General features: G+C 42.8%; 1 protein-coding gene across 1 annotated transcript; it reads left to right on the plus strand.

Annotated features, from left to right (window-relative positions):
- The first annotated feature begins 3200 nt into the window (after positions 1-3200).
- Positions 3201-14906, plus strand: LOC110561476 (zinc finger protein 883-like). Its single transcript, XM_021657916.2, has 4 exons — positions 3201-3503; positions 10573-10699; positions 10900-10954; positions 11872-14906. The coding sequence occupies exons 1-4, from the start codon at positions 3228-3230 to the stop codon at positions 13448-13450; spliced, it is 2037 nt and encodes a 678-aa protein (XP_021513591.2). The 5' UTR covers positions 3201-3227; the 3' UTR covers positions 13451-14906.

Genomic DNA, 14906 nt, shown 5'->3' on the forward strand with positions numbered 1-14906 from the left:
CACGTGGGCACAGGCGTTGCTAAGCTAGACTCCACATTCCATGGATGTGCGGCGCCAGAAAACAGTTGAGGCGCCGGCGCCACACAGTTCCAGACAGCGGATGCTAGGATGTCAAGGCACCACTTCGTACTTCCGATGTGTCTAGGGCAAGTGTTTTCAGAACCATTACTAAAGTCTAAATCACACACTGAGCCCCACACATGCATGGCAGACGACTTCAGCACCCCACTCTCACTGGTGAACAGGTCATTGAGACTCAGTCTGAACAGAGAAAGAACGGAACTAACAGACGCTATGAGTCAAAAGGACCCGACAGATTTTCTACAAACATTTCACACAAACACAGAAGAATACACCTTCTTCTCAACATCTCATGGAACCATCTCCAGAACTGACCATATATGGATTGCAAAGCAAGTCTCAACAGATATAAGAAAATTAAAATAACCTCAAGTCGAAGACTGGGATCAACAAGAGAACATGTCCCAAGAAAAACAGTAAATTGGACAAATGGTATCACCCACCTCCAGCTTGTCTCTGCTGACCTCAACAGACATAAAGGGCAAATCATCTTTATGTGGTCCCAATTCAATTAAAAATTAAAGCTGCCTTTGGGGTTAGAGTGTGGTTTTCTCCTTCCATCCTCGTTAAAGGAAAATCCAAAATCTCTGTCTCATATCAGAAGAGCCACCTGGTATGGGACAGAGGAAAACAAAAAATAAGGGACTAGTCTGTTGACACTGATTTCAAAATCTTTTGGTTTTCAAATGACTCTAAAGCTTTTTTAAAGGTAGAAATATTATGTCAAAGTCTCTAAAATTATTATGTATCTATAGACTTTCTGTCACGATACTAGTAGTTACACAAAGCACTAACTAATTGTAGAACTAAGCTTCATCTAGCTTCCTGTACATCTTTTCAGGTATGAGTCTAAACTGGGTAACTAGGAAGAAAGTTCATGTGCCTCAGATGTACTTAATAGATTGTGGAATTCGACCCTTTATGAGGTATTCTGAATATGTCATTTAAAAGGTTTAAATTTACTACAGTGGACTGTGATGATTCCTAACAGTGACTTTTGAGGTCTCCAAGAAGTTGATGTGGTTACGCTAACCACTGGACCACACTGCCCCATGCCTCTTCCGTTGCCAGGTTCTTTGCAAACAGTGGGCACCTTTAGGTTGACTGCTGTGTTCTTCCTAACCAGGATCCCCGCTAAGCTGACAAACACCACCGGAAGATCAGCTTCCGACTACAAAGTTCTGAGCTCACAGGAGACTGACACGAACATTTTACAGGACTTTGAAATCAGAAATACTTACTCCTGCCAAATACAACCAAGCTGGACGTTGTGGAAAGCTTGGCAGAAATAGTTTCATTATTGCCAAAAGTTTTTCTGTGTTAGAGCTAAAATATTTTTTTTTCTTTCGACAAAAAGAGGGAAATGTTGTGGGATATTTGATCGCACATGTGAACCCTGAAATTGTGTTATTTACTAGAAAAACTTGTTTCTAGTTTTGGTGTGGCTCAGCCCTAGCACATACCTTTAATCCAGTATCTTTCCGATTATTGCGAACAGGATTAAATAAAGTCAACCATAGTCAAGAGTTGGAGCAAGAAACCAGTTAACGGGGAGTAAACACAGGAAAAAAACAAACAGTAAACCCATGTCAGGAGGATGGATAGAGACCCAGGAAGTAGACGGAAGAGGCAATCAGTCTGAGGTGTTTGTGGAGAAGGAGCTTTTTTTTGGGGGGGGACATCATCTGAGGAGGAAGGTCAGCTGGGTGCTTTCTCTGCCTCTCTAAACTAGCAGAACCCCAATGTCCAGCTCCTGAAGCTTTATTGGTAAAATTAAACAATTGAGATTTTGTTAAAAACAATATGTAATCATCAGTGGGTTCTTTGGTTTCTTCTAATAATCCAAGAGAACATCTGGCCTCCCCGATTGCTGACGCTGAAATCCCACTCCTATTATTGAAAATCCAAAGCCTCCTCTTGAAACAGAGAAAAAAGGGAACCCTGTGTCTGCTCTTAGGCGGTGATTATTCGCACCGCTGCGAATAATAACTATTCTTACGAATAGTTATTTCTTACGAATAATAAGAAAATAACTATTCAAGCTGACTGATCACCATCCTTAAAGCAGCCTAACAGCTTTGGGGGACCACAGCTCTCACCTGGGGAGTTGACGCAGAAAAAAACTAGCAAACGCAGGAGGTTGTAGGAGAGTGGGGGGTGGTTAACATACCCGAGTTACAGGCCCCCAGGCAGCCCTCTTGGGAGGAGTCTCATAAAACCCCTCCCCAGATATCCAGGCTCATCCAAACCAAGTCACTGCACAGAGGCTCAAAACCTGGGTGTGAGGAATCTGCCCTCCAGACTCAGAAAACTTCCCCATAACAACACCTTAAAGCCAGTGTGGGCGATACTGTCCCTCTTGCGAATTCTAAGATGTTAAAAGAGTTTTCTTGGCAGGGGAAGCGGTGGAAGACATAGTGCGCTCCCAGAGTTCTTAGGTACCCCTGTCTCATGGGGCGGGGGCTGCTTTATCAGCATGATGTGAAGGTTGTGAATATGTTTACACTGGTGGGTGTGGACATTCCTTCAGACTTTGGGGCAAGGAATTTTTTTGTCTAAACTCAAAGGTTATACTTTATGTAGCTTGAATTCTATGTCGAATACTGCTGATAGGCATTTTTTCCCCTGTAACCCAGCAATTGTATGCATTGGGCGTTGTTTTAAATTTCTCGGTAGGTAGGAAATAGATTGGTTGAGACATAGCGGCCCACGCCTTTAAATCCCAGCACTCTGGAAGCAAAGGTAGATGGATAGTTGTGAGTTCGTGACCTGGTCTACATGGTGAGTTCTTGAACAGCCAGAGCTACATAACAGGGATCCTGCCTAACAAACAAACAAACAAAATGGGTAAATTGAAACACAAGGTGTGAGAGAGCTTTACTGTACAGTTACCTCATTCCAAATTAATTGAGTCCGCTCCTGGGGACTCCTTTTGCACTGACTCTACGGGCCTTCCCATTAGGGACTGAATCAGGGCTGCCCAGAGCTAACTTGGGCACTGTTTGTGAGCAAAGCAGGAGGAGGCCCCAAAGTTCTCAAGAAGCCAGCAAACGCAGCAAGAACTTCGGAGCACGTTCGCCTTAAATGCAAAGCTCTACACCGGGTAGGAACGGGCTTCGCCCAGCTTTAAAAAAATAAAATAAAAAATGTATGTATGGCGTACGAAGGGATCTGGCGTTCCTTCCCGCGGCTTCGGGAAGGGGGCGTTGTCCCCTCGGGCTCTGAGGCCCGGGGCTGCGGTCAAGGGCGCTGTCACCAGGGAAGCTCCCCGGGGCGAGCTGGCCGGTGCGGGAGGCCCCGCCCCTGCCGCCATGTTGGAGCGCCGTGGTGAGGAGGCCTGTGGCGTCGGGGCCGGGCTTCCGGCCTCCCCCGGCTTCGGCCCCGTTAGACAGAACCGCCGGACGCGCGTGAAGGAGGACATGGTGAGTGTGCCCCGGGCTCCCGGAGGCGTGAGTGCAGACCTGGGCCCCGCAGAGTCCGTGGCGCCGCTGTGCCCGCGGGGCCGTGCAGCCTGCTGTCGCCTGGAGCCTGGCCCTGGCTGGGCGACCCCCCGAGCACGGGCTGGTGTGCAGAGCAGGCGACGGGCACCGGGCTCCGTTCCCGGGAAGCCACCTCGTCCCGGGCCCCCGCCCTCCGGGGCTGAGTCGTCACCCGCACCCCGCGCCTCCGCAGATACTGCACCACTGCGGCCTGGTGACCCCGAGTCCTGACCGGGGCACGGGGCCCTGGGTGGCCTGAGCTGTTGCTCGTGTGCCCTTACAGGTTTGTCTGTGCTGCTTTAGGTTTTGTCGTCGTTCTGTTAGTACCGCGGTGGAACACTCGGCCAGGACAAAGGCTTTGGCTTTAGGCTACATCTCCCAAACTCAACAGTGTGCGTGCGTGCGTTGTCTGTAGGCTACATCACTCTGTGTGTATCTGTGTGGATGGAAAAGAGGGGAGTGCAGTGTAAAGGGGCCTAAGCGGGGAGGGGTGGGGGAGGCGGATTTTATGACACTCTCCCAAGAGGAGTGCATGAAGCTCGGGTATGTTAAGGGCCCTCGGACTCTCCTAGAACCGCCTTCGTTTTCTAATTTTTCTGCATCAACTCCCTAGGTGAGAGCTGTGGTCCCCAAAAGCTGTTGCGGCTGCTTAAGGATGATTAGGAAGTATTTGACTGCGCCTTCTGTGTGAGTGGGCCAAATTTTTCTCTCGTAGAGAAAGGAGAGAATTATATTTGCTCTTACTTCCCCCCCCCCCGACCATTTCTGAGGACAAGAATTGGATTTTTAAAAAAGCTTTCCTAGACTTGGTGTTCACGAGCCCTGTGAAAGGAATCAAGTGTTTTCAAGTGTAGTTTGCTTGTGTGCTCTAGGCGGCTTCAATGGGTTAGAAGTAAGTTATTTTAGAAACTGACCATTGAGTCTAATTACTGCAGCTCTTCCTTACATTAACATGGGTTTATATACACTGATATGGCAAATATTCCAAGGCCACACTCCAAAAGAAAAATGACTTTCCCTTCTCAAGAAGCCACCAATTAAAACTAGCTTCTCAGGTAAGGGTGGGGCTTTGGAAGCCACTCCCAAGTCCATTGCTGGAATCTTTCACTGGCATGATCTCATGCAGACCTCTTGTGGGTAACCACAGCTATTGTTAACTTGTGTATGCGGCAGCCACGTCATGCACTCAGCGCAGCATTTTCCAGTAACGCTCTTCATCCTGCAATGTTCTCACTTCAGTTTTCTATGTTTCCTGAACCTTGGGAATGGAAGGATGATAGAATGTTCCATCTATGGTGGAATGTACATAGTTATTTTCAAAGTTTAACTAGCAACGCTTCTCTGTACTAACTGCTATGGCTACAGTGAGAAGCTTTTTTGACCTTAGTTGGGAGCAGCATAAATCTATGAATAGAAGCTCAAATACTTAGAAATCAGGTGTCAACATGACTACTTAGAAGAACAGCATCAGTCCATTCCCCCTGAGGACCTGACATCTTTAGCAGTCTTTTTTGTCCATGTTAAATCACCAGACATGATTTCCCTCTTGTAGAGCAGGCCTAAAATCTCAGTGATAGCAGTTGCTCGGCTCCAGAAGCATCCTTTCCCGTAGGAACATTTTGTCTGGCATATTGGTATTGTTTCATCCAGGGTCCAGCTCATGATAAAACATTTGGTGCCTTTTCTCCCCCAACAATTTGCACAGTATCTTTCAGCACTGTGAAAGTTAGCCACCTGTGACATTCCTGGTCAGGTCATGATTGCGTTCCCTGTGTGCTGCAACCGAAATGTGCGGTGTCTTTAACAGCAGGATTTATCATCCAGATATGGTTGGTAACCTAGAACAATGACAACAGCCTATGTGTGCCGCGGGGGCCTCTCTGACCATTACCGTATTTGGTGGTGACCTGTGCCTGACACTGAAGTTTTATTTAGTCCCTTGTGGCTTTGGGGAGCAGCCTTGTTCACTAACATCCAGTATTTCGGTTTGTTTGGATCTATGTGGGCTTGTGGCCAACCTGATCTGCATACAGAGTTCCAGGCAAACAAGGGCTATATGGTAAGACGGTTCCCCACCGCATCCAAGAGAAATGTGTTTTAAATTAGCTTACAAACCAGTGGTTTTTTAATAATGCGACTTCACACAACCCAGTTCCTAACTCTCCTTTCTCCTATGTTCCATCCACATCCCTCTTTAAACCTTTAGCTTCCAATATTTTCTCACTCTGCATTCATAGCTCATATGTTTTACTCTCCCCTGTCGCTATATTATTGTATATGTGTATTCACTATTAAATGTATGAACATACGTACATGTGTCACCTTGAATTGCAAGATCATAGATGCCCAAATAGCTTCTTCATGTGCACTTCATTTTGTTTAAGCCTTCTTCTGGCTCTTTCTTTTTCCATCTGTCATTCCCAAACCTGCCTGAGAGCCCTTCTGTCTCCAGTGTTCCCCTTTCTACTTTCACTTTATTCATATTCTACACCCCATACATCGTCCCCACCAATGGCCTGCTTTTACTTTCTTATCCTTCACATGTACTCAGTATTAGAAACACACAAAAACAAGACATTTGAACGCAGTAACCTCATATGAGAAAGCGTTTCCCTTTTTGAGCCTGGGTGAACTCTCTCAGTATAATCTTTTTTTCTAGTTCCATTTATGGACCTGAAGTTTTCATGATTTCACTTTTCTCTAGAGCTGAATAATATTCCATGGTGTATAAGCTGAACAGTATCTAGGTTGATTCTATTTCCTCTGTGAATTGATCAGCAATGAACATGAATGTGTAGGTATCTCTATAATAAGATACAAAATGCTTTGGGCATACGCCCAGGAGTAGTATAGCTAAGCCATATAGGAAACCTACTTCAAGTTAGTAGAATTTTTATTTATTTTTATTTGTATGGGTATTTTTCCAATGTGTGTGTCTGTACAATACATGTATGTACTGTTTGTGGAGGCCAAAAAAAGGTATTGGATCCCCTGGAACTGGGTTTACAGGCAGGTGTGAGATACCATGTGAGTGCTGAAAATACAACTGGGGCCTCTGGAAACACTGTCTATGCTCTTACCTGCTGGGCTAGCTTTTCAGCTCTATTTATTTTCTCCTCCTCCTCTTCTGCTTCTGCTTCTCCTCTTCCTCCTTCTCCTCTACCACCAGACTGATTTCCAGAAGGTTTACAAGGGCAGTACAAGGTGTGGTGCCAGTGAGCCAGCCTGAGGGCAGGAGAGCAAGAGAGCTGTCCTTACCTCATGTTGATGGTGGTGTTGGCTGGTCTAGCCCGAGCAATGTTGGAAAGTTTGTCTTGGTGATTCAGACAAGGAAGAGCTGGTGGGCTGACCAGTTCAGCTACCACCCAAGCCCAGATACAGGGCTCTGAATAGGCCCACCCTAAAAATCTATATCATCTTCGAATGGTTGAGACACATGAAAGGGCCAATCCTGTTGTTCCAAAGCTGCAGGACCTCTATGACACAGGGCAACAACAGGATAACTGGGAGGAATCCCACTGAGGATCTAATATTGATGGTGTCACAGAAGCCAGAGATCTTGAACCAGACCAGTGATTCATTGCAATGAAGTTTCAAGTGGAGATGTGTGGACTGCAGGACACGCTGTGTCATACCACAGCTTCCATGATGAGAAGTTTTCTATGCTGTGTGTGTGTGTTATTTTGTGGGAGACGTTGCAAGGGTGAAGGTTGATATGATGGGATGGGGAGATGAGCAGGACTATGGTGCATGATGTGAAACTCACAAAGAATCAATACAAAGTTTTTATAAAGTGGACTGTGTAAGGCAGGCATGGCGGCACATGATTTTAATCTTATCACTTGGAAGGCAGGGGCAGGTGGACCTCTGAGTTCAAGGCCAGCCTGGCCTATAGAGTGAGTTCTAGGACAGCCAGGGCTACACAGAGAAACCCTCTTTCAAAAAAAAAAAATTCAAACAAAGAAGAAGGTGGAGGAAGTGGTGGAGGACTGCGGAACTGAACAGAACATCCTCATAAAAAGAAATGCAAATGGCTAAAAAGTATTCAGCATCTTCAGCCACTAGGAAATACAGATAAAAATGGATGGATGTGGCCTCATCCATTGGAGCATGATCAGCCTACCCACAAGAAACAGTAGCCACAAAGAAGTACTGATTCTCCTTCCCCAAAAGCCATCAGGAAGTAGACCTTGTGAGCTCCTCCCAGCATCATGCTGGAATTTGACTGGCATAATCCAAAGTATTCTGAGAATTTCATACTTTGATATATATCTAATAAAGAGATTGTTTTAATAAGTGACATTCAGGTCCTAAGAATATATACCCTATTTTTTGTGTGTCTTTAGTTCACCATTTTTTTCCATAAAAAAATCACATATTCATCACTGATAGAGACTTAATGTCATTTTTCATAATGCATCTGGTCTTAATCATATGCATTCCTAAAAATGCACAGGCGTAACTTTGCAAATAATGGATTCTTCTTTTTAAAATTCCCTTGGAGGACACAACTTGTCTTAATGAGCTTACAGCAAAAACTAGCTAATACTGGACTGGCCCAACTTCCATACATCCTGGATGTGTACTGGTTTGTATTTGAATGGAAATGGCTCTTTGCTGAGGTTTCTCTAAGGGAAGTAATTTATTTCCATCGTTTGAAGCCTGATGCAGGGGGGTGGAAGGGTTTCCAGGTTGCTACCGTGTGCTTAGGTGCCTTGCTGAAGTGGTGTGTGGACATAGACCAAGCCACGTGAAGTCCCATGTTGCTAATGCTTCTCTGTGTTTTCGGGACTTACTATGTGCGTGGCAACCTCCACTTGGAGATGATGACGTCCTAGTGAGCCTCTTGTAGAGGCCGACTATGAACTGTTACTGCTTGAGTGAAAGTTGGTGAAGATGTTTATCTGTTGGTAGGAGTGATGACTTAAAATCATTACAAGAGTAGAGTCCTGCCAGGCCATATATCTAGGAAAGAAAGTAAAAAATGCTGTGATTTGAGAGCCTGTTTCCTGAGTGTTTGATTAGGAAATGGGATGGAAATAATCTGTAAGATGGCTATTACTCCATAATTAGAACAGGCAAATTGCAGCTCATGTTACAAAAAGGACAGGGCTCCTGAGCCCTCAAGTGTCTACACTGTGCTGGTGTAGAAAGATGAGATATCTGAAAAAGTCACAAGATGTTAAGCCGCAGGAAGCTACTCTTATTAAATAAACATTGACTTGACAGTTTGTCTTAACCTGAAGGGTCTGATTTACCCAAATCAGTGACCCAGCTATCCTGAGATGGGCTGACAACATCATGACTCATGACACTGCCATCTTGTGGGGAGACAGCAGAAGGTTTAAAGAGATAGGAGTACTCAAGCAAAGGCTGAGGAGGAAATGGTCTCCGGTCAGAGGCTTGCTTTCATGGGGTGGTTGTAGAGTAGAGGTTGTGCTGAGCAATTGTGGCTTGAGAAGAATGCCTTACTTTGCCCCAGGCTCCAGGGCCCAGAACAGAGCCATCATTTCTCAGTATTACATGTGGTCAGCAACATAGTAGCTTGTAATTGTTTTCATAATCTATGCCCACAAAGAATATTTTCTTTTCTCTTAACTTTTCTGCTTCTCTACAAGCACACACTAACTACTGTGGCCGTGATATTGCGTAACTCACAGGCATGGGAGAACACAGGGGGATAAGATGGAAAGAAAAAAAAACTTTTTTATGAAATTATATGTTTTCTCTTTAATTTTGGCTATATGTAAATCAGTCTGCATGAGAATGTTAGTGCCAGAGAATGGCCAAAGAAATTGTCAGATTCCCAGATTCCCCTGGGATTAGAGTTACATGTATGTGTAAGCTACCTGGATGTGGGTGCTAGGAACAAACTCCAACCCTGTGTCACTCCAGCAGCTGTCACTCTTAACTAGCCCATCTCTCCAGCCCTAAAAAAAGAGAAAAGAATAAGATGAAAAGAAGGAAGGAAAGAGGAGGGAAGGAAAGAAGGAAGGAAAGAAGGAGAGAGAGGAAGGAAGGAAGGAAGGAAGGAAGGAAGGAAGGAAGGAAGGAAGGAGAAAGAAAGAAAGAAAAGAAAGAAGCAGCCTTTTCACCTTTTTGAAACCACCTAGTTGCCATGGTTTCAGTACTGAGAAGTGAGGGTACTTAAGGATCTCAGTTATTGTTTCTGGCTTCCTTTTGTTATGGAGTTGAAAGGAGTTTGGTTGCTAATAAGGGTAGCATGCCCAGATGGTTCTGACTGATAGACTGGTTTTTGGTAAGCCTGTGTTCAGTGCACATGTCTTTTTCTATAACTCATCAGAATTTGGTCATATCCATAGGCATAAGATAGAAAAAAAAAGCATTCTTATAGGTTCATCTATAAAGTTTGCCTTATTGCCAGTGTACCTAAAGTTAGTTCAAGTCAATCAGCCCATAGTCTGGATGTGTACTAATTTGTATCTGAATGGGGTCCATACATTACCAAGGTATTGCTAAGTGGAATAATGTGTTTTGATGGTTAAAAGCAGGTATACTTGCCTCCTGGTGCAGAGAGGGCATTAGACTGACAATAAGTTCCCAGGTGCATTTTTCAGAAATGGATGTTTGCACTGTCCAAGCCAAGTGCAGTCACACGTTGTCGTTCCCGACGCTTGCCTGCTCTCTTGCCCCTCGTGGTCAGGGCTAAGCTCTTCAGTCAACAAAGGTGTTAGAATCTACCTGTAATCTGCTTGTCCAAACTTTAAGATTGCATACTCCCATTTCTTCTGTCAAATAAGCTAGTCCATTGTCTTAATATTCAACTTCATTCAGGATCTTAAGCAGAATCCAGATTTATGACAAAAGTAGGATACGAATGGCATCTGTCTCAGTTTCTAACTTCTCTATAAAATGTCACAAGGTGGGCTACCTGTCTACATTTCTGCCAGCGTTCTTGTTGTCCAGCTTTCACTACAATGGCCTGGTTCTGTCAGGGTAGCAGATCTTGTCAAATTGACAACTAACACTAGCCACTTCCCTATTATTTTAGGAGCCTGTGACCTTTGAGGATGTGGCTGTGAACTTCAGCCCAGGAGAGTGGGCTTTGTTGGATTCCAGTCAAAAGAAGCTCTACAGAGATGTGATGACAGAAACCTTTATGAACCTGATCTCCATAGGTAAGCACACTGATTCTTTTGCTACTCTGGAAGAACAGCCTTTTTCTTACCTGTCTGTATGCATTCATGAATTGAAATATTGAAAGAGTACATGATAGTGAAGGCAGCATGTCAGGCGATCTTATAACACAATAAAAGGTCGCCTGTATCAAGTGTTTTCTATTGGATATGTTATGATTTTTTTTTTTATTTACTTCAAGGAAAAACAGAAGAAAACATTGAAGAGGGCTGTCCAAATATCAGAAGAAATCCGAGGTAATTCACACTCAGATATTTGCAATTTGTTTTAGGAAATATGACAATCAAACCAATGATCCAACTACATCTAAATGTAAATTGTTTCAGTGACAAATTTCTCTAAAACCTGCACTGAGTTTATATATCCAGAATTGTCAAGAATTCTATCTTCCTGGTCTTTGAATATCCCCTAACTATGTTATGTTAAGTAATGTAAGACATTCCTGAATGATTTGTTGGATATAAGCTTCACACACAAAAATACGTAATATATCTTTATAAGCTTTTCTTTAGGATTTGGATACATGTTTCTATGTTAAATCCAGTGACTTCTAGTTTTAAATTGGGATCTAGCTTCAGTAAATCTCATGAGGGATATTCAGGTATTTCAATTTCATCATGCTTGATCCACATCCTTTGTATAAGTTATATTCCCCATTGTTAACTGGTATAGACATTTTTTTAAAAACTTATTCTTTGGTAATTTCATACATGTATGCAATGTAGCTAATTATAACAATAGCCTTCTCCTTCCTCTCCAGCTCCTCTAGCATCTTTCCTCAGATCCCTCTTTCAGTAACTGCATGTCTTCTTCTTAAAAGAACTGTGTTTTTTTTTGTTTTGTTTTGTTTTTTTTTTTATCTAACCCATCGCGTCTCATTAGGAATGGGTATTTTATAGGAATAGGTGCAGGATAGTCCAGTGGAGCATGGGGAACTCATAACCATCCAAACTCCAGAAGAAAAGTTCCTTATAAAAGTTAAGTCAACACTTAGATCAGGCTCTTTTTGTGTGGCCCTAAAAGTTGGTGTCATTCTCTGCTGCCTCCTAAAGACTATCAGTAGGAATTAGTGGGAGTGATCCACTGACCCCAGGCTCCAGGCCTTCTCCTGGCTAATCATAAATACTAGCTGTGTTCTTTTCATGTTTTGCAGAACTCAGATGATTGAGAGGGACTACAAGTGTGAAGATAGCTGTCGGTGCAGAGAAGCCCACCACCAACAGATTCCAGAATATGTTGTTAGTGAGGACATGCCATCTGCAACAGCAGTGTATGAAAGCAATGTGTGTGAAGGAGCCATCAGAGCTCATTTGCCTTCAGATGCAAATCTCACTGATAAACATGGAGAGAAATCATTTGAGAGTAAGGGACGCGTGGAGGAAACTGTTCAACATGAGAAATGTTATGCAGATTTCACTTCATCTGAGTTCTTTCAGTTACTCAAAAGTCCTATACAGATAGTTTGTAAAAAGAAACAATTTAATGCAGCCTATAAGACTCTCACTTCTGATCAAAATTATGAGAGAATTTACAATGAAGGTGCATGTCACAAATATAATCAGTTTGAAAAAGCCATCAGAAGATACCCTTACTTTCAGATGTATGAAAGACTCCACACTAGAGTGAAGCCATTTATGTGTAAGCAATGTGGAGAAGCCTTTATTAATTTTAGTCAGCTTGTCTGCCATGAAAGAATTCATACTGGAGAGGAATGTTATGTGTGTAATCAGTGTGGAAAAGCATTTAGACATTATTCGTACCTTCAGAAACATGAAAAAATCCACAGTGGGGATACACCATATATGTGTAAGCAGTGTGGCAAAGCCTTCATTCGTTCCTCACACCTTCTCGTCCATGAAAGAATTCACACTGGAGAGAAACCCTATGCCTGTAAACACTGTGGAAAAGCATTCAGCCACCACAGTGCCTGTTACAGACATGAAATAATTCACACTGAAGAGAAACCCTATGTCTGCAAGCAGTGTGGGAAAGCATTCACTTGTTCTACATCCCTTCGTAACCACGAACGAATCCACACTGGAGAAAAACCTTATGCATGTAAGCAGTGTGGCAAATCCTTCATCCAACGAGATGCGTGTTATAATCATGAAAGGACTCACACTGGAGAGAAGCCCTATGTGTGTAAGCAGTGTGGGAAGGCCTTTACATGGTCCACGTGCCTTCGCAACCATGAAAGGACTCACACTGGAGAGAAACCGTACATATGTAAGCACTGTGGAAAAGCCTTCACCCATTCCAGCACCCGTTACAGTCATGAAAGAATTCATACTGGCGAGAAACCATATGTATGTAAGAAGTGTGGGAAGGCATTCATTCATTCCAGCCATCTTATCAGCCATGAAAAGATCCACACTGGGGAGAAACCTTATGCGTGCAAACATTGTGGGAAAGCTTTCATTCAACGTAAGGCTTGTTACAATCATGAAAGAACTCATACTGGAGAGAAGCCCTATGTTTGTAAACATTGTGGAAAAGCATTTAGGTGTACCACGTACCTTCGCAACCATGAACGAACTCACACTGGAGAGAAACCTTACATATGTAAGCATTGTGGGAAAGCCTTTACACACCAGAGTGCCCGCTACCGTCATGAACGAATTCACACTGGAGAGAAACCCTATGTATGTAAAAAGTGTGGAAAAGCATTCAGTGATTGCAGCTATCTTGTGAAGCATGAAAGAATTCACTGGAGAGAAGCCTTACACATGTAAGACTAGAGAAACCTCCATGTGTTCCACATCATTATCCACATGAAAGGGCTGACAGAAGAGAACTGAAGAATACCTGGTGGCCTTGCCTTAGTATTGTGAGGCATGAAAGAAAGTATTAACAGCTTACAAGAAGGTTCAGTGAGTAAAGGTGCTTGTTGCTAAGCTTGATAATCTAAGTTCTATCCCAGGGACTCTTATGGGGAAAATAGACAATTATTTCTAAAAGATTACCTCTGAATTTCATGTACATATGTGGGTTCACACACAAACTCAGTATTTATTTCACACAGGACATACAAGCAGACAGGATGAAATCCTACTGCACTCAGTATGGTAGAAAAAAGGCACAGCCTTTATTCTGGCACTGGGTGAGGTGGGATGGTAGAGATTAGAGAATTATATTGATATAGTGAGTCTGAACACCACATGGGAAGGTTAAGAGCTAGTTACAAGCAAGTGGAGTTTTCCTCACAAAGAAAGAAGAAAACAGCTGGAGGGAGGGTTGAGCTGTTCGGAGCCCATGCTGCTCTGTAGGAGCTCCTGGTTTTGTTTCTCAGCGCCCACATCCTGTGGCTCACAACCGCCTGTAATTCCACATCCAGGAACTGTGAGACCCTCTTCTGGCCTCTGTAGGTACAGAACACTTGTAAAACACATATAAATAAAATAAATCTTTAAAAAAGTATGTGTATAAAGCAAATAAAAAAGCTGTGTTTTTTGAAATAAGAAAATTTATGAAATATCATATAGTTCAATTTTATAAGAATAATAACTGGAGACGGAGCAAATTTATTTGCACAGATTATTTCTGGAAATAACCTGGAATACAATAAAATTATGAGCATTTTTATTGTTCAAGTCTTATGAGACCTTTAGTTTGCATTATTGTTCTTTACAGTTTTAAAATAAGATTTGGTGAATAATGTCATGATTTTGTCTGCCTGTACTGCCTGGTGCTTAGACTGCGGAACCCACCAACACATTGACACTAACAGTAGCAACCATTTATAAAACTTTTGCATTGAGGTGATGTAAATTCGGTGAATTGATTTCAGTTCAGTAGGTATTGTTTAAATGAAATGAGGTAATGCTTTATTGTAGAGCTGTTGGATTCATTGGACTGAGATGTCTTTGCAATAAAACAGTAGATTTAATTTTACCTAGGTTATTGGTAATTGTGCATTTGAAAGTGAAATGTATTCTTCTTAAAAGTATTTTCTCACTATTATATGGCATACTTTTAAAATTATTATTAATTCCTTTACAATGAACTTTTTCTGGTGTTTATACAGATTTTATATTTTGTGTTTTTCAGTGTATGTGTTGTTCCAATGAGAGTATTTTATTTCTTTTTGTTTGTAGACAGCATCTCACTATGTAGGCTTGGCTGGCTGAGAACTCACACAGTTCCTGCCTTTGCCTCCAAACAGTTGGAATTAAAGCTTATACCACAACA

This window comes from Meriones unguiculatus, chromosome 17 (assembly GCF_030254825.1).
Source record: "Meriones unguiculatus strain TT.TT164.6M chromosome 17, Bangor_MerUng_6.1, whole genome shotgun sequence".
Taxonomy (NCBI): domain Eukaryota; kingdom Metazoa; phylum Chordata; class Mammalia; order Rodentia; family Muridae; genus Meriones; species Meriones unguiculatus.